This window comes from Austrofundulus limnaeus, unplaced genomic scaffold, assembly GCF_001266775.1.
Source record: "Austrofundulus limnaeus strain Quisiro unplaced genomic scaffold, Austrofundulus_limnaeus-1.0 Scaffold175, whole genome shotgun sequence".
Taxonomy (NCBI): Eukaryota; Metazoa; Chordata; class Actinopteri; order Cyprinodontiformes; family Rivulidae; genus Austrofundulus; species Austrofundulus limnaeus.
In genome coordinates, this window is record NW_013952577.1 from 275,320 (window position 1) to 294,355 (window position 19,036).

The window sequence follows — 19,036 nt, forward strand, 5'->3', positions numbered from 1 at the left end:
CCTACAGTGCTGCTATAGCCAGTATCACTCCACCCACTGTTAAGAATAGGTGTTAATTAGGTGAGAGTATCAGTCAAATGGAGGCAGGGCTTAAAAGCCTGAATTTTGCCTGAAACTCTCAGACTGAAGAAGTCTCTTGGAGGAGAGACGAAACGTTTCATTAGAGAAGAACCGTCCAGAAGACCTATACAATTTTTTTCTTTTTTCTTTTTCACCTGGATTACTGAGATGCATCAGGACATGCTGAAAGCTGTTAGCAGGCTAGGCTAACAGCTAGTCAAATTATTATAATTATTGTTGTTGTTGTTTTTACCTCAAAAAGCCTGGTGTGAAAGACAGCTACATTAGCTAATATTGTCTGAACCAAACAACCTTACTGTTTATTTACACTCATGCAGCAACACAATGTGTAGAGAACATGCAGACACATATATGGTGCTGAGGCTGCTAGTTGTGTCGGCCAAGCGAAGCTCAATATCCTATGGTTTTTGTGTGGTGGTTCACGTTATAATTTGGATGTGACCTCCATCAGACCCCAGTGTGAACAGTCCACGGCCCTTGGTACGCTGTATTTACAGTCTGATTGCAATCGGAGTTGATTAAATTATTTGCTGCTTAATGTTTCTTCCAAAGTTTACATTTGACCTCACTACTTCCTGCCTGCTCTTGCAGAATTGTGCTTTTGAAACTGAAGTACCGAAAGCAGAGGCGCGAGACAAACTGATGTATCGATCCCGTCATGGGAGGATATCGATACGATCCAACATGTTAGCACCGGATGTTGATGTCAATTCATCTAGAACAGGACAAATTTTCTTACCTCTCCCAACAATTTAGGCTCTAAACTGAATTAACAGCTGATGAGGTTTACACTATTTTAGACGGAACATCACACTGAACTATCCCTTTAAATCCTGTTACAATAAAGTTTTAACCTTTAACACATTTACACGAGGGTTTCATTTTATTGTTTCACAGCCTTGATAAATGTATGACACACGACAGGTCGGCTGTTTGCTTTCTGTTGAAATGGGGATGAATAGACAAACCAGTTCCTTTGACAGATGACGGCGCAGCCCTGTGTGTTTCACATTTCATCAACCGGCAGACTGAATGCAAATCTTAATTTATGATATGACTAACAGGCCTGAGCAGGGCCGAAGCTTTGTTTAGTCTAACATCCAGCCATGCTTTTCATCTGCTTTCGTTCATTTGAGCACCTTTTCAAATACGGACTGAAGTCTTGCAAAGAAAAAACATCCACTGAAAGCTAAAGATAAAGAAGGGAACAGATGGCTTTCTGCAGAATATGCAACAAGAGATGTGTGCAGAACACGTTCAGTAACACAACAACACGTAGCTCATGAACCACACGTAGGAGAAAGAGAAGAAAGGGCCATGTGTGGTGCTCCACCTACTGGAGTCAACCTGAATAACTCAGACTTGTTTTTTTTAAACTCCTGTGTACGCACTTCCTGTTCTACAGAATACAGACAACTTTTCTGTGGGTGGAGACGTGCATGATGACGGAGTGAAATTATCATGGAAACTTATGGTGATGGAGGAGGGGAACGAAAAGTGAACTGGGCTAAAACTGGGTTTGATGATGAAAATGAAGGGAGAACCCCTTTACACTTCCTGTGAAAAAGCAGCAACCTGTAAAATGTAAATATTTTCGACTGAGTTGAGAAGACATGAGACATGTGAGAATTAGATGTGAAGAAGCTGACTTGGACAAACATCTGATATTTTCTTTACCTTCTGGGAAAATGTACAATTCAGGCTGGGCACACTTTCAATCAAACATTTCTGTCAAGCTTTATCACTTGTTTTTATTTCTTCTAAATGAGTGACTTTGTAATATATTTAATAATCATGTTAAAATGTACAATTCCCCCCCTCCTTTTAGCTTTTATTTCACATTATGCAACCCAAACAGGAATATGTTTTTGCACATTTGTTATTTTTTAATAAAGATTATTCAAAATGTTAGAAATGTTTCTTAATGTTTATTAATGCGCAGCTTTAACCTGAAACTATGGAGGACTGGAACTGACAGAACTTTACCTCATGTTTTATAACTAAGCTGGAAAAGAATAAATATGAAGCTCAATTAAATTATAAAACATGAGGTAAAGTTCTCAGTTTTTAATTTAATTGATGCATTTTGAATGTATTTATTTATTTATTGGTCCATTTATATATTTCTGCTTTTATTTCTAATTGCATCAGATTCAGTCCTCCGTAGAAACAACCCAGTCATTTTGCTAAAGTAAAAAGTTACACATATTCATAAATTTGATTAGAAATACACACATTTATGTGAATTTGTCTCATTTAAAGTGATGGTTCAGCTGTTTAGATGTAGGTTTCTATAAGAGTTATGACTAAGTAATATCTTGTAAATAGTTTATTGAAGGGCAACAGTAGAGACATAAGAGTTTATATCTGACAGGACTAATGAGGTCATTTTAAAGCAAAGCTAAATGTCCAAAATATCATTTATGCAAATATTATTACTGGCAGCTTCTCTCGTAGATAAATCAGCGGTTATTAAAAAGCCTTTTGATATTCCAGGGTGTGCAGGGGGGCACCCCAAGCAGAATTTCCCTCTGTTTCACTCAAAATAACATGTGAGATGGACTGTGGTATTAAAGTTTAACAAAAAAAATTGCTTAAAAAATCTGATGATGTTAGCACAGAAACCTACATCAAATAGCTGAACTATCCCTCTGGTCAAAACAAAGCTGAGTTTGATTTTTAAAGTTTTTTCAGCACGTTTAACTATTAAATGTTTAAAACAGTGCTCATGGAAGTGTCCTCATCAGACTCCTTGATGACAAATGATGAAGACTCTCATTCTCATTCCTTCGTCTCACGTGAGCTGAAAGAACAAATGTAGAGCATGTGTGGAACTCAGCTTTGAGAACACGTTTCTGGTAGAAACTGATTTAATTTGATCTGGAATGTTTCAGCAAAGACATGCTGAGTCACAGAACAGCTGATCATCCTGATGCGTCCTGTTTAGCTTCTCTACTGGAAGGGATGGGAGGGAGGGGGGGGGGGATTTATTGTTTAAACTTTAGAAGCAGCGAGAATTGTCTGACTGCTTCTGCTTAATGTTACATTTTAATGTCAGAGGTTTGTTTTGTTTTTTCTCAGTTCTCTATGTAAGCGAGCAAACATCCTCCTTCTAGGCTGACTGCATCATTAACTGGAAAGGCCCCTCCCCCCCGAGACACACCAACATTTTGACTTTCCAGAGGTCTGAAATTCTTAATTCAAAAAATTTCTGAGGTCATCGTGTCACGTGGCCATCCCACACACACGACAAGAGTTTCTTTTCTTTTTCTTTTTTACACGTTTATGTTGTGTAGAGTCAAACAGGAAGTCAGAGGAGTGAGTTGGCCTCGGGGGAGGAGGGGCTGCATATTTCATCAAGACACAGCTGCCAATAAACGTTTATGACCGAATAAAGTTGAAAACATTCCCAGAGTGGTTTGATTTATAGGAGAAGAAGTGGAAGTGAAGCAGATCAGGTATGAAGTTTCCCACTGAGGACCTGCTTTATCCCAGTGCTGCAGTGTGTGTGTGTGTGTGTGTGTGTGTGTGTGTGTGGCAGGGAAACTGAAGACAGGACCATAACCTGTCTCTTATCACCTGCTGCTGAAGGTAAAAGGTGTTTGAATAACGGATATGACCGTGTTTCTGCATAATCAGTAAAATGCCCAACGAACACCAAATGTGAGTTAAACATCCAGAAAGTAATTGTTTGATCTTCTACAACTGATTATCTTTGAAGTCATCCCCATTCAAGATGGCCGCCTCAGGTAGGCAGCCTGTGCAAACACAAACATGTCTTTAACTCAGCTAAGCTTTCAAACAATAAATTAAATGTGCACTGGCTTAGCTTCGTCCCCATCCCGGACTCATTGCACATTATGGCTTAAAACTTTGACATTAATGTTTATCTGATGGGTATTTGTAAAACCTTCAGAAAGTAAGTATCGTCCGTGCATCTCTCTTTGGGACCAAATTAAATTTAAGATGGCAGATTTCTTTAGACAAGATGAGCTGGTTTAAAACTGACATGCATGCCTTTCAAACAAATACACAAACAAAAAATAAATAAATAAATAAAGCGCCCACGAGAAGTAGCTGTGGTCATTGTGGAAATTTCCCCTCACGCTGCGTAGTACTTTACGAAGACAACGTAAAGGGAAGCGTTGCCACAACAAAAGCTCGTTGTTTATACCCGGAAATACTTTTCTATCATGACTTTGTTAAAGAAGTTCATTTTTTTAATGTTTCTAAAAAGTGTTTCAGTCATTTAGCGTAGCTTTGTGGCTGCTAACGTTAACGTCTCAAAGAAAATTATAAATAAAAAAATATACAGAAGTAACAGTTAAGTTTGTGTCATTTTTAAACCATTTGTTTTATAAGTTTTACTGAGTGCATGCTGGTTTAAAAAGAGAGAATAACAGATGTTTAAGAGGAATGTGTTTATGTATAATTAATAAAAAAGAACACATTTTGTTTGATGTATGAGTTTAGAACTCCAGAGCGTGGGAACAGAAGACTTTCAGGTTTGAGAAGGGATTGAGTTTCTGTTTGGCCTTTTTGTCACTCAGGTAATAGAAAAGATAAACATCTAAACAATGCAGAAAATGAACAGCTGGTTTCAGACTGGTGATTGTTTGGTTTTTGTTGTATTGTCATAGTTTCAAAAGAGTGTGAACAATGAAGCTTTCCACTCTGACACATATTGAAGTGTGTATTTTTTTTTAATTTTAGCTTATAATTATCCATGTTGCTCAAAACCATGGATATGTTAGTTTGAATAAGTGTTTTAATTTAAATTGAATGAGTATTGAACACTCCTTGACATCTGTAGCTCTAACAGAAAAATGTGTGTGTGCTGCCACCTTGTGGTGAAACTCAAACACAACAAAAACATTTAAGAGGAAGTGATTAAAAAAATCCATGAATGCAGAAACGAATAAAAATAACTGTACATTTCCAAAGGCAGTTTGGAAATTCCTGATTGTGTACACATTAGAAAAGTGAAAACTTGAAATGACAGCTGCCTGTTGTTTCTCACTTTTCAGACGTTTGTGTCAGTGAAAAAAGGGGATTTACACATTAATCATTCCCAGAAATCCTGCTCTTATAAACCTGTTGAAATTACAGTTACTGGTTGTACAGGTATGACTGTAAGATGGTCAGAAGCTTTGTTAGAGTTCCCCCCATTCAAAGTGAAATTAAAAGAAAAAACAAAACATAAAAGGCAAGTTTTAACAAAGAAAAAAGAAATCAAAAAATAATTAACGTCGGGGTTTTTAAGTAGAGATTTTGCATGGTTAAATCTTGTGCTCAAAGTCTAAGCAGGGAGAGATGCTCAGCTACTACCACACCAAGTTTTAGCTGCATGTCTGTAGATTTGGCAGAGCAAGAGTCAATTTTGTGTTTCCTAAGAATGAATTAGGTCAACACACACACACAACCTTCATCCCTATGTGATTAATGATTATCTGAGAGAAAATGTAGATTAATTTATGCATTATAAATGTTAATAATTGAGCTACAACATGAGTATCTGAGCCTGCTGTCAATCATTTAAACACTGGTTTAATCACAGTAAGATTTTATTTCTGCCTCAACCAAATAAATATTAAAGAATTCATTATTCTAGTTGCACATTCTGCTTTCCAGACTTGTAAATACTTTATTATTTTACAAAAAGAATAAAACATTTAGTGTTTGAAAAACAAAAATGTTTGATACGTAATTATCGTGTATTTATGAAAATCACTAATGAAAACTGCAAATAAACGTTTCTACTCTTGACAGAAAACACTGCAGTGATAATGCAAAAATGTTGTTTGTCCTTAAATATAAAATATAAGATAAACAAAACCTTAGATTTGAATAAATTTGGCCCCACAGTCATGAAATAATGAACTTTGTATCATAAATAAATATTAAAACACATCAGTTCAAACAAAAAAGAACCTATTTTCAAATATCTAGAACTCCACCAGTAGAGGTCGCCCTTTCTCCATCTGACTGACTTCTTCCTGTTTGAATGACAGAAGAGCATGTCCCCCCCAGACCCCCCCTGTGTCACACAGCCAGAATAATAAAATGCTGACTTGTCAAAGTGCTGTTGGCGCACCCATCTCTGCAGCCTGACACTCCGGGGAGAAAGGCAAGAGGGAGGAGGAGAAAAAAAAAAAAAAAAAAAAGAGAACCTGCTCTTAGAGCAGCCTCTGTCCTGCCAGAGTGGCTTCAGCTCTGTGTTTCTGTGAAGGTAGGTGAGTTTCTGCTGCTTGTTGTCTTAGAGGATTGAGGTTTGGGTTGATCTACACTTTTTTTTTAAATTAAGCATGCCATGCTTTGTTCCCGTCAGTATATTTTTATTTTGACATTCTGCATTTGTGAAGCAGGAAAAAAGCTGTTAAACTTCTCCACAGTGTTTCTGTGTGTGTTTGATGCTGAAGGAGGTTCATTTTAACTCAAGTCTGGAGTTATTTGTGTGAGTTGGAGAAAGATGAAACTTGTGTAGAAGCTCTGTCAGTCACAGGGATTAAGTTGTCCAACAGCAGCCCATCACTGTGTGGTTAATTCATCAGAGAGGATTTGGAGATTTGTCTCTGGAAGCTGTAGCTTGGACGCAAGATAAAGTTTATTCATCTCATCCAGTAAAGACCCATTAGTGTCTGACATGTGTATCTGCCACCAGATCAGATTGGCTTGGGATTCTGTCTTTTCAATAAAAAACGTTTCTCTGACAGAAAGCTGAGTTGCTGTTGGTGAGTTAAAATGGAACCCTAACACAGTATCAAGTAGCAACCCAAGCTGGAAAGGATTCGCACGACTGAAAGTAGCTGACTTGTGAGGCTAAAATTAATCTGAGGGCTGATTTGGAATGTTACACTGGGATGGTGAGACGTGGAGAAGATGACCCTCAGATGGTGACAAATCTTCAGGTCTGCTGCAGAACGACGACTTTAGAAACACTTATTCTACTACTGTTGTAAAAACGTATATCTAAAACATTAAATCAAAGTTTAGTAAAAACTAACAGGTCGTTTTCAAGTTTAAAAACTAACTTTTTGTGTAGTTGTTGCAAAAAAATAATGCCGAGTGCCAGAGATTTACCAAATATGTTGAAGAAGCTAAAACTTAACTGGTAAAGAACAAAAAACTGAATTGAGCGAAACAATAAAAAGCAAAAACAAGAAAAGCAGTCACTAAAAGCTCCAAATTGCAAAACTGTAGCTAAAAGATGTCTGCTTAAGATATTGGAGAAAAAAACTGTTTTTGAAGGAGCAATCTGCGGAAACAAAATATAACTGGGACTATAAACAAGAAGAGCATCACATAATACTACAATAAAGACAGAAGTCTTTAATTTATTTATGGGTGTCTCTAAAACATCTAAACCTTTATAAATGTAGTTTACTCATGTATTTTGCTTAGTGGGATACTTTTAGACTAAGTTACTGCAGCTCCTTTCCATGAAGTTTAAAACTTCAAACCAAGTCTTATTTTTTAAAGACCTCAGAACGAGAAGCAGCTCTGCTGAGTTTAAAGAACTCCACAAAACCAGTGTGAAGTGCCGGCAGAGAAACCTCCAAATACATCAGCTGCTGTCACCAAAGCTGCACACGGGCTTTTAGACGACCAGCAGATGGCTGAAGGTCTGTAATGAGTGCGATCCAGGCGCCAGCAGAGATCCAGCCTGATTTACATGTATGAACCGGCTCAGTGAGGTTTCTGTGTTCTTCCTTCAAAGTTTGGACAAAAGGAGCTGCTCTTTGATTAAAAAAAAAAAAAACAAAAAAAACACTGATCTCAAATCTGACTCTACAGTTTTGTTCCCACTGAGCTCCTCTTCGTGTGGAGCAACTAAAAACTCCAAAAATAAAATCAGATCGGATGCATTCTAAAGAACTATTTGATCGCTGACGAAAGAAATTATGAGGGGTTCGTGAAACCAGCAGGGTTCAGGACCCCCAGCAGCTGGAGGTGCACGAGATGGTTGAGATTTTCAGTGGAAAAAAAAAAACAGTCAGCTGGCAGCGGCAGGTGACAGCCCCTTCACCCAGCGTGTTTTGGTTTCATACAGAAGCTCTTCAGGGACCACCGGGGACAGATGACCATCCACAAACACACGGGGCTGTTTCCACTGAAGGTGGACACTTCCCAGAACGCAACACAATCTGGGTCAAAGCAACACAGCTTTGACCCAAATGTTCTAACATTAAAACCTGGTAAAAAGTCACAGTTTCCATTTCATCTTTTAAGACCAAACCTAGCTTCTTAAACTTTAGTACTTCTCAGTCTTCCTTTCCTCTCAGCTGTGATCAGTTTGTGTTGTTGGCTTTTCACATTAGCAGTGATGTAAAACCACCAGCAGAGTCACAAACACAATCAACAAACTATTTAGTAAAATAAATAAGAGCTTTGCAGATTAGCTTATAAGCTATTTTACAACTAATATATTAATTTAATTGAATCTATTTGTGTTTAATCTCTTTATAATGTTTAAAGTTTGGCTTTGAAATAAATTCAGAATGATAAAATGTTATTTGGTGTCTTCCCAAAAGCCTTAAGTCAGGATAGGTTTCAGATTAAAAACAAATTAAACATTTTTTATATAATAAAACAAAAATTGACATTGAAAAGTTCTACAAACAAGCAGAGGTGGGTAGAGTAGTACCAAAAATTGTACCCAAGAAAAAGTAGCACTATATATTTTTACTCAAGTAAGAGTAAAAAAGTATCCAATAAATGATTCAGGTAAGAGTTATAGGGTATTTGGTAAAAAGGCTACTCAAGCACCTGATCAAGACATCAGTTAGTAAATATTTTGGTACAGTATCCAGAAATTTTACTCATGTAAGAGTATCGATACTTCATAATAAAATTACTCAAGTAAGAAGTATAATACTCCTAAAAGTAAAAATTTCCCCAAAAAGTTACTCAAGTATAACTAGTTACTACCCAACTCTGAATTAAGCATAGTGGCGGCAGGATCATAATGTGTGGTTGTTCCGAGTCTGGGGAAAAAAGGAGGATAAAAAGAAAAACAGAAAAAAAAACATATTTTTGAATGAAAACGAGTTTTGAATCTGTGAAGACAAAGATTTACAACTGAGAAAACTCAGGTTTAGAGAACTTCGTCTGGATTTAGAACACAATAAAGCATGTTGTGAAAACAGAAAGTAAGTGTATTCACACTTTACTGTCAAATTCAGTGTAAAGCTGATATTCCTCAGCCCGTTGGTATACATTTATTTAAAAAAAGGAAGTATTTACGTGTATTTTCACTGTGCAGTGTCCCAGTCTGAGGGTTTTCCTCTTTGCGACTCCGTGTGTAGACATGCTTTGGGTGGTTCTACTGTACAAACAAGTGTGTGTTGATGATAAAAAGAAAAAAAAAATGGATCGCTCTTTCCAGTCGTCCCTTCATTCGGCTATTCTTAGTTGCCGTGTGGCGAGCGAAGGGTTTAAAGTTACAAAGACCTCGCTCGTAACGTTCTCTATTTTATGTCTTTAACTTGTGCAGGACGTCAGCGTAGATTTCAGCACCCCACACGGGTTTTAAATCAAAAATGAGAATTTCACCTGCAGCATGTGTACACAGAACAGTCTCTCTGTTTTACTGCCAACTTGTTATCGGAAATGCATCTATTAATACCAGCAATAACGCTCTGAGTAAAGTAGCTGATAAGCTCAGTGGAGATCCTGTCTCAGACAAGGACAGTGACTGACAGAATGTAGCAACAGAGCCCCCCCCACATCCAAATAACAAAAAAAATCTGTAAAAAAGATGTGTGTATATATATATATATATATATATATATAGTGGGGAGAACAAGTATTTGATACACTGTTGATTTTYCAGGTTTTCCCACTTGCAAAGCTTGTAGAWGACTGTAATTTTTATCATAGGTACTCTTCAACTGTGAGTGATGGAATCTAAAACAAAAATCCAGAAAAATACAATGTATGATTTTTAAATAATTAATTTCCATTTTATTGTGTGAAATAAGTATTTGATACACCAGAAAAATGAAACTTAATATTTGGTACAGAAACCTTTGTTTGCAATTACAGAGATCAGACGTTTCCTGTAGTTCTTGACCAGGTTTGCACACACTGCAGCAGGGATTTTGGCCCACTCCTCCATACAGATCTCCTCCAGAGCCTTCAGGTTTCGGGGCTGTCGCTGGGCCACACGGACTTTAAGCTCCCTCCAAAGATTTTCTATTGGATTCAGGTCTGGAGACTGGCTAGGCCACTCCAGGACCTTAAGATGTTTCCTACGGAGCCACTCTTTAGTTGCCCTGGCTGTGTGTTTTGGGTTGTTATCATGCTGGAAGACCCAGCCACGACCCATCTTCAGTGCTCTTACTGAGGGAAGGAGGTTGTTGGCCAAAATCTCACGATACATGGCCCCATCCATCCTTCCCATAATATGGTGCAGTCGTCCTGTCCCCTTTGCAGAAAAGCATCCCCAAAGAATGATGTTTCCACCGCCATGCTTCAYGGTTGGGATGGTGTTCTTGGGGTTGTACTCATCATTCTTCTTCCTCCAAACATGACGAGTGGAGTTTAAACCAAAAAGTTMTATTTTTGTCTCGTCAGACCACATGACTTTCTCCCATTCCTCCTCTGGATCATCCAGATGGTCATTTGCAAACATCAGACGGGCTTTGACATGCGTTGGCTTGAGGAAGGGCACCTTGCGTGCACTGCAGGATTTTAATCCTTGACGGCGTAGAGTGTTACTGATTGTTTTCTTTGAGACTGTGGCCCCAGTTCTATTCAGGTCATTGACCAGGTCCTGCCGTGTAGTTCTGGGCTCATTCCTCACCTTCCTCAAGATCAATGATGCTCCACGAGGTGAGATCTTGCATGGCGCCCCAGACCGAGGGAGATTTTCCRTTATTTTGTATTTCTTCCATTTTCTAATAATCGCACCAACTGTTGTTTCCTTCTCACCAAGCTGCTTGCCTATTGTCCTGTAGCCCATCCCAGCCTTGTGCAGGTCTACAATTTTATCCCTGATGTCCTTACACAGCTCTCTGGTCTTGGGCATTGTGGAGATGCTGGAGTCTGATTGATTGAGTGTGTGGACAGGTGTCTTTTATACAGGTAACCAGTTCAAACAGGTGCAGTTAATACAGGTAATGAGTGGAGAACAGGAGGGCTTCTTAAAGAAGAACTAACATGTCTGTGAGAGCCAAAATTCTTACTGGTTGATAGATGATCAAATACTTATTTCACACAATAAAAGGGAAATTAATTATTTAAAAATCAAACATTGTATTTTTCTGGATTTTTGTTTTAGATTCCATCACTCACAGTTGAAGAGTACCTATGATAAAAATTACAGTCATCTACAAGCTTTGCAAGTGGGAAAACCTGAAAAATCAACAGCGTATCAAATACTTGTTCTCCCCACTGTATGTATTTTCTTGACAGCTGTGTGTATGAGTGAGTGTCTGTGAGCTGAAGCCATGTCAGACCCCAGGGACATCGACGAGGATGCCATCCTCAAGGGGCTCAGCGCCGAGGAGCTGGACAAGCTGGAGTATGAGCTGCAGGAGATGGACCCAGAGGTACGGAGCAGTGATTGGTTCTGGATAACCAGAACCACATGGTCTTCATGTTTAGATCTGCTGCAGGTTTTCCATGTCTGCATCACAGATGATCATTGTCACAAACTACTGACATCCTTTCAATTATTCCACGATGCATGCTAACAAACATGCCAGGACTAAAATAAAACCTCCAAAACTCAAAGGATGATGGTCTTTCTTTGTTTTTTTAACTAAGTTATTGTCTTTTTAGGTTTGAGGACATAAAAAATATGACGCAACATGAGGATTTTGTACGAAGCCAGTATTGTGTTCAAAAATATATATTTTTCTTGCACATTTCCACATTAAGAAACCATTCAGATCAAATGAACCAATTTTTGGTCAACGTTTTAATAATGTATTCCTCAGCTACACTGCTTCATGGCCATCAGTAACTGAGAAGCCACAGTCTCTGTACTCCAGATAGACAGTAAAAAATGTAAAAACATAAATTCAGAACAGTGTGCACATCTAATCTGGTGTTCTCCCAGAATGCCATGCTGCCGGCTGGTATGCGGCAGCGAGACCAAACGAAGAAGAGCCCGACGGGGCCCTTCGACCGAGACGCCCTGGTCCAGTACCTGGAGAAGGAGGCTTTGGAGTGTGAGGACAGGGACGACCTGGTGCCCTTCACCGGGGAGAAGAAAGGTGGGTGGAGGGGAGAAACGCTCATCTGAACTCTGTTTCAGAGTTTCAAAGCAACACACTTCATTTAATCCTGTTTTCAAACCAGTTAGAGCTCACTTCTTCACAGTTTCATGTTGAAATACTGACTTTACTCAATATACTTGTAAAGCTCTGAAAAAGTAGCTGTCCACTCAAAGCTTCATGTGTTTATCCAGCTTCTTCTGACAGCTGTACAGTATTACATTCTGTGACGCACCACTGCACTGCAGATCAGGGCTTTTACTTTCAGCTTTGTGTATGTGGGCTTTTTTTTTTCTTTTCCTTTTCTTTTTTTTTTTAAAGCTCACTGACTTTGAGGCCACATTCATTATACACACGAGCTAACCCCACATTCAGAGGGGTTAGCTCACCATGTTCAGACCAAACAGATCTGACAGGAAATATTTGTACTGCAGCTCATGAGCAACATATTGAAAGAGAAACTATTTACTAAAGCAACAAGAAAATATTCTATATAAACGAGTCCCTGTGAGATCCTAAACTGAACAGACTTTTGACACACACAAGATGAGAAAGTACAGTGCAGGCTCCAGTGGAGCTAATTAGAGCTGCTTCATAAATCTCAACTTGACTTGTTCTTTTTTTTAATAATAATAAAATAACATACAACCTAAGCAGAGCTTTTACTAAAACAGACAGATTTATATATTAAGATATTTAGACTGTTTTATAAGCATCAATTTGACCTCTTTCCAGGTGTTTTTACCTTAAGTTTCAACCTTCTTTCTTAAAGGCCCTGTCTCACTATAATGTTTTAGACAACTTATGCCAGCTTATGAAAACACAATTTTCACTAAATTTGGGGCTGCAACTAACGATTATTTTAATAATCTGTTGATTATTTTTTCGATTAATTGGCCAAATCATTAAAACGCTTAAATACATGAATATGAGTAGATATAAATTAAGTTAACTCCTTAAGGATGTAAGTTATTGATAATGAATTAATCTGAAGTTGATTTATCTTATAGATTGATTAACAATTAAGTAATAAGCAGCCATTTTTTAAAAAAATGGAGTTTTCTCTTGAATCAAGAGGGTCTTCCCATAAAATGAAGGATTTTTTTATAATCTCCTGAATTAAAAAACAGAAGCACATAATGCATATTTTAACAATTTATTTTGCCAGCTGTATTAAATACTGACTGAAAAAAATGTGTATTTCTCCTACATGAAACATAACAGAAATTTAATAGGTTGCTGAATGAGGAAAATAGATTAAAATAATAAAATATGATTTTTAGATGTAAAACTATTTTTAATTTATTATAATTAGTATTTATTTACATTTAACATTTATTTTTTTCTCTAATTCTTTACTTTTTGTTTCATTCTTGTTGGTTCTGTTTGACTAAAACCTTGTTTGACCCTAGGACTGCCACAAACGATTATTTTTATAATAGATTAATCACCGATTATTATTTTTGATTAGTCGACTAATCAGATCATACATTAATTTAATATAAAACATAGAGCTTATCGTGCCAGAATGCAGCTGCTATTATATAACCATGGTTAGATTTTAGCTATATGCTAACTAAAAATAATTGCTGTGGAAGACAAGTTCTGCTCTGCAGATATTACACAGGTTTCTGTTTCATTTTCTTAAAATGATCCCACACTTTGAGCTCTGTTGTCAGGTAGCCATGATACCAGAGCCTGTCTGTATAATGTCTTGTGACGTCCACGGCCTACCCCAGTTACCACTACTGTGCATGTGTGTCAAGGACAGAAAGGCAAATGTGGCAGTGGAAGGTGTCAAAGCAGTTTGGAGAGAAAAACAAAGTAAAGAACAAAAAAAAAGACTAATCGATTATTAAATTAGTCATTGATTATTTTAATAATCGATTAGTCATCGATTAATCTACTAATACAAGTTATATATTTGATCAATTTATTATCATTACAGTATGTATACACCTAAAACAGGCTTCCAGTTGATTTTTTTTAGTTCCATCTCAACGTAGATGTCTCCAAACATTTCATAAGTTGGCACAGGTTGTCTAAAACATAACAGTGTGACAGGGCCTAAAAGGGATAGTCTGATCCTTTTGGAAGTGATGGTTTTTGTTTCTGTTTTTTTTTCTATTTAGGAAAGGCATTCATTGCAAAGAAAAGAGAAATCCCGAAGCATGAGCAGATCACCTTGGAGCCGGAGCTGGAGGAGGCTCTGAAAAACGCCACCGACGCAGAGATGTGTGACATCGCAGGTTAGACAATCACTTTTCATAGCAACAATGGCAGAAGTGGCCTTTTAGGCTCACGTGTACAAAACACTTGACGGCAAATTGGATGAGGCTTGTGGAACAAGTTGTTTGGGTCTACGGTCTATTACAGAAAAGTATGTAAATATCTGGGATTTATTGTGGATGAACATTTAACATTTGAAGAAAGAATAAAAGTCTAATCAGACTCAGCTGGCAGAGCATTAGTTGCAGTTATAAATAAAGTTAAATATTGTTGTGACCTGGGTTATAAGATGTATATTGAGATCTTGTGTTTGCTCAGTACTAGATTATGGAGCAGGGGTCTGGGGTTACTGTCAAAAACCCTACAGTGAAAAGGTTCAGTGCAGATCTCTGAGTTATTTCTTAGGTGTGCAGAGAAACACCCTTAAATTGGCCCTGTATGGAGATAAGGGATGGAACCATGTGAAGTTAGATATATTGGAGATATAGTGAGATTGTGGAACAGGTTCAGTAATAAAGTATGTCAGATTATAGATTAACAAAACACATTTTTTTTTAAATTGGGACTTTAATAGGTATACTTCGGCCAGACAAATCGAGACGATATTTGAGGAAGATTTTCAGCATATTTATATTTATAGAAATAAGTTGAAATGTAATGCTGAACAAATTAAACTTAAAATGGGCAGATATTATTTTATGCAAACCAAAATTACAAACTAATAAAGGATGTTTATGGACTTGAACTTTATGTGACATGGAGTTTAACTAAACAATACAAATTGTGTGCAGATTCGGGACGATTTTGTTCATTTCCAGAGGACAGAAAATGTTCTTTATGTTTAGATGAAATTGAAATTCACTTTTTGTTTTATTGTCCTTTCTATAAGATTATGCGAAACAAATTATTTGTAAAAGTTCTTGATGTTTTTATTTAGTTGATGAGGATAAAGTGCAGGATTTATTTATGTTGTGTTTCAGTTAGCTCAGTTTGTTTTAAAAGCTTGGCACCTCAGGAAGAGGACACTTTTGTTTAACGAATGTTATGTCTGCAATGAAGAATGTGATTTTTGTGTCTTATAAGCCTGTGTGTATGACAAAGGAAAATAAAAACATCTATCTAAAAATATCTGGATAAAAATAACAATAATGCGGTGATCCAATCCACAACTAACAAGTGTTTAAAACCACAACGCTCTCTTCAGATTATGTAAAATACAAATAAGGAGATGTAGAAAAAAGGCTTTTATGAACTCCTTAAAAGGGCACAGCAAATAACGGGAGGAGAAAAAAAGTGTTATGTTATCTGTTTCTCCACCAGCAGCTGCTAATTAACCCACAACATTGTGTGACCTCGTTGTTTTTACCACGTAGACCTGTTGTCTCTCCACTGTTGTCTTCAAATTGTTTTCCTCAACATGACGGTGAAGCGGCCCAGAGCTAACAGACATGGCCAGAAGTGCAGTGGGGTTTGATTTCCCGAGCTCAGCGACACAAAAATAAATAAGCCTGGCTCAAAGCCACCCAAGGAAGGGTGGAGTGGACGGTGAGGGCAGAGATACTGTATCTGTTCAAAACAGACACGTGGGAAACGACTGATAGAGCCACAGTTTTCCATGTTTCCTCAAGTTCAAACGAATCAAACCGAAGCTTAGGGTCAAAAATGGCACCTGTGGAGTCATTTGTTAAACAAAAGTTACATAAAACCTGACAGGCCTGTTTCACCTGGTTCCAATTCAATGTCTTGAGGAGGGATTTGGAAGAAGGATAAATGACAGCGTATACCTAAAGTGAAAGTCTTTTTGGGGTCCAGAATAAATGCTGCATTGCACTTTGAAGTAGATCAAATTGAGCTATCTGCTTTATTGAGAGAGGAACGAGCAGCCCGAAGTCCTCTGACAGGCCAGGCTGGCGAGCAGGCATCCAGAACGGCAGAGCAGGGGAGCATGTTTGTCTGGCTCCATCAGTCTGTCAAAGCACCGGTGGGTTTATCCCTGGACATCATCCAGATGAGGATTAAACCTCAGTTACTCTCTGTTAGTCTTTGTTTTGAGCTTTTTGGCAAACAGAGAATGACTAAAGTAGCTGACCCAGCAAGTTGCCCTGGATTTTTTATTTTTTTTTATAATTAAAAGTTCAGTGTTGGTAATAATGAGCACGTTGATGAACTGAGTTCTGAGTTCAGCGGTCTAATTTGCATTGTGAAGTGGGGTTATTCACGGGGCCAAACCATATGACGTGTTGGGGTGTTAATGGGCAGAATCGCCCCTAACCTCATCTCCCCCACCTCAAAGCTCTGCCTCTTTAACAGGCAGCTGTGCCCCTGGCTTCTCCCCCCTCTCAAGGCCCTTCCCATGACTCTCCACACCAGGTCAGAAGGCTGGTTGGTGGGTGGGAAGGTGGGCGGAGGAGAGGTGGTTGCTGTCACAACAGTTGGCTTTCTGACTCAGTTTGGTTTTGGCAGATTACAACAGCAGGGACCGAGGGAACAAGTCTGCCTCCTGCTGGTCATACACCATAACAGCAGCAGAAATAAATATCTGACGTTATTATAAAGGCTTGTTGAACGTATATTATTTAGACAAAAAATTTAAAAACAATTCAAGATTTTATGAATCTGGAGTCAAATTTTAAAGAAACTCAGAAAGTAATCAAAATAAGAACATCTATTAGGTTTTAAAGTCAAATAGATTCAAGATGGCCGCTAGTTAATTAAAAATTCACATTTTTACATATCTTTTAATGAATTTGTAATAAAACATTTCTATGCTGCTGGAAGCACCACGTTTGGATTTAAAGAAACAGCCTCATAATGAGCTGCTTTGAGACTCTTCAGAAAGGGGTGAAAGAGGGGCTTGTGGAGTTACAAAAAGGAGGAATTCAGACCTAATCATTGCAGTTCCACTTTATATAGACCCCACATGAATGATTTAAAAGCACTACTGTAATGTTAGCCACAAAAACAACTATAACTCAGCTGAATTTATATAAGCATTAAATTTGGTGCGGTAGTAAATATAAGTAAAGTAAGTTTAGCCAAATTGCACTAGAAAAACAAAGTAAACAAAGCAGGACACGTGATCTTATTCAAGCTTAAGACATTTTTAGCTGAACAGGACATGTATTCATAGTGACTGTTTTCCTGCACTTGCAGCCATCCTTGGAATGTACACACTAATGAGCAACAAGCAGTACTACGACGCTCTGGGCACCACAGGGACAATCGCCAACACCGAGGGCATCAACAGTGAGTGCAACTCCCCGTTCAACAACCTGACATGGATATAAGTAAAAACTACGATTTGATTCCAACCCGTTTCACGCTGTAATCTCAGCGGTGTTATTTCATCACACTCAGGTGTTGTGAAACCAGATCCATTCAAGTTCTTTCCTGAGGAGCCTCCAAACCCCACTAATGTGGAGGAGACCCTGGAGAGAATCCTGAACAACGACAGCTCCCTGATTGAGGTCAACCTTAACAACATCAAGGTAAATGTGATGAGAAATTACTTTTAGAAAATACAACCAATGTTTTACTTCTACTTAAGATGTTTGCTTCAGCTTTAAGTAGAACCAGCTGAACTTGAGGCTAGACTTTATTTCAGTTTGGCTAGCCTACATATTTTTGCTATCTGTTTGTATATTTAACTTGTGAGCCTCACAGACACGATGTTCCTTTCCATCTCCTGCAGGACATTCCCATACCAACACTGAAAGAGATTTTCGAGGCAATGAAGGGAAACTCTCACGTTGAATTTTTAAGCATTGCTGCGACACGTAGCAACGACCCTGTGGCCTACGTGAGTACAGGTGGCATAAAACCAGGCACAAACCAGTGGTACAAAACATTTACCTGTGCATTATATTGATCTGTAACATTAGGAGGAAATCAATTAAATGCAGTTACAGTTTACAGTACCTACATGTTAACAATTTAAACAAAAGTATTGGACAACTTGTTAGCCCTTGGATTATGTGTTAGGGTTGACTTTTAGCTATGATCACACCGAATTTTAGCTTAATATCTAAAACATGAGTGAGTTAAAGCCATTTTTGTTTGTTTTAGTTGTTTAGAAGTGGCTAAATCAATTAGGTTGACCCCAAAGGTGAATCAATTGAAGATGCACATCTGATGATTACTTTTTGTTTGTTTGTTTTTTTTAATTATTAATACAGAGACAATGTACAACATTTCATTAACCTTTTACAAGGAGAGATGCATGGTACCAGGTTATAGCAAAGAATGCTAATTTCCACCTGCATTCTCTGGACAGGTTGATGTAATCAAACATGTTCTAATCAACAATAACAAGCCAATTTAGTAAAAAAAAAATTACATACATATGTAAAAACAATAAATCAATTACTCAAATTTCATTAAAAACAAAAACTACAAACTAAAAAAACAAAACATTGGGCCTCATGCAAGAACCGTTCGTACGCACAGATTTGTTCTTAAGTTGTGCGTACGAGTGATTTAGGAGAATTTGTGGCATTCACCAATGT

General features: G+C 37.8%; 2 protein-coding genes across 4 annotated transcripts in view; one reads left to right on the forward strand and one right to left on the reverse strand.

Moving 5' to 3' along the window:
- scnm1 (sodium channel modifier 1) overlaps positions 1–19,036 on the reverse strand; it is a 70,407-nt gene that overhangs the window by 43,533 nt on the left and 7,838 nt on the right. The gene's annotated exons all lie outside the window — the stretch shown is intronic.
- tmod4 (tropomodulin 4 (muscle)) overlaps positions 6,204–19,036 on the forward strand; it is a 15,776-nt gene continuing 2,943 nt past the window's right edge. Inside the window, exons 1-7 of one of the 2 annotated variants that reach the window (XM_014017709.1) lie at positions 6,204–6,310; positions 11,497–11,633; positions 12,146–12,302; positions 14,435–14,551; positions 17,685–17,777; positions 17,889–18,019; positions 18,223–18,330. In XM_014017709.1, coding sequence (XP_013873163.1) covers positions 11,532–11,633; positions 12,146–12,302; positions 14,435–14,551; positions 17,685–17,777; positions 17,889–18,019; positions 18,223–18,330 — 708 coding nt within the window. In that variant the 5' untranslated portion in view covers positions 6,204–6,310; positions 11,497–11,531. Of the gene's footprint in view, positions 6,315–11,496; positions 11,634–12,145; positions 12,303–14,434; positions 14,552–17,684; positions 17,778–17,888; positions 18,020–18,222; positions 18,331–19,036 lie in introns of both variants that reach the window. The other variant, XM_014017710.1, reaches the window with a different exon arrangement.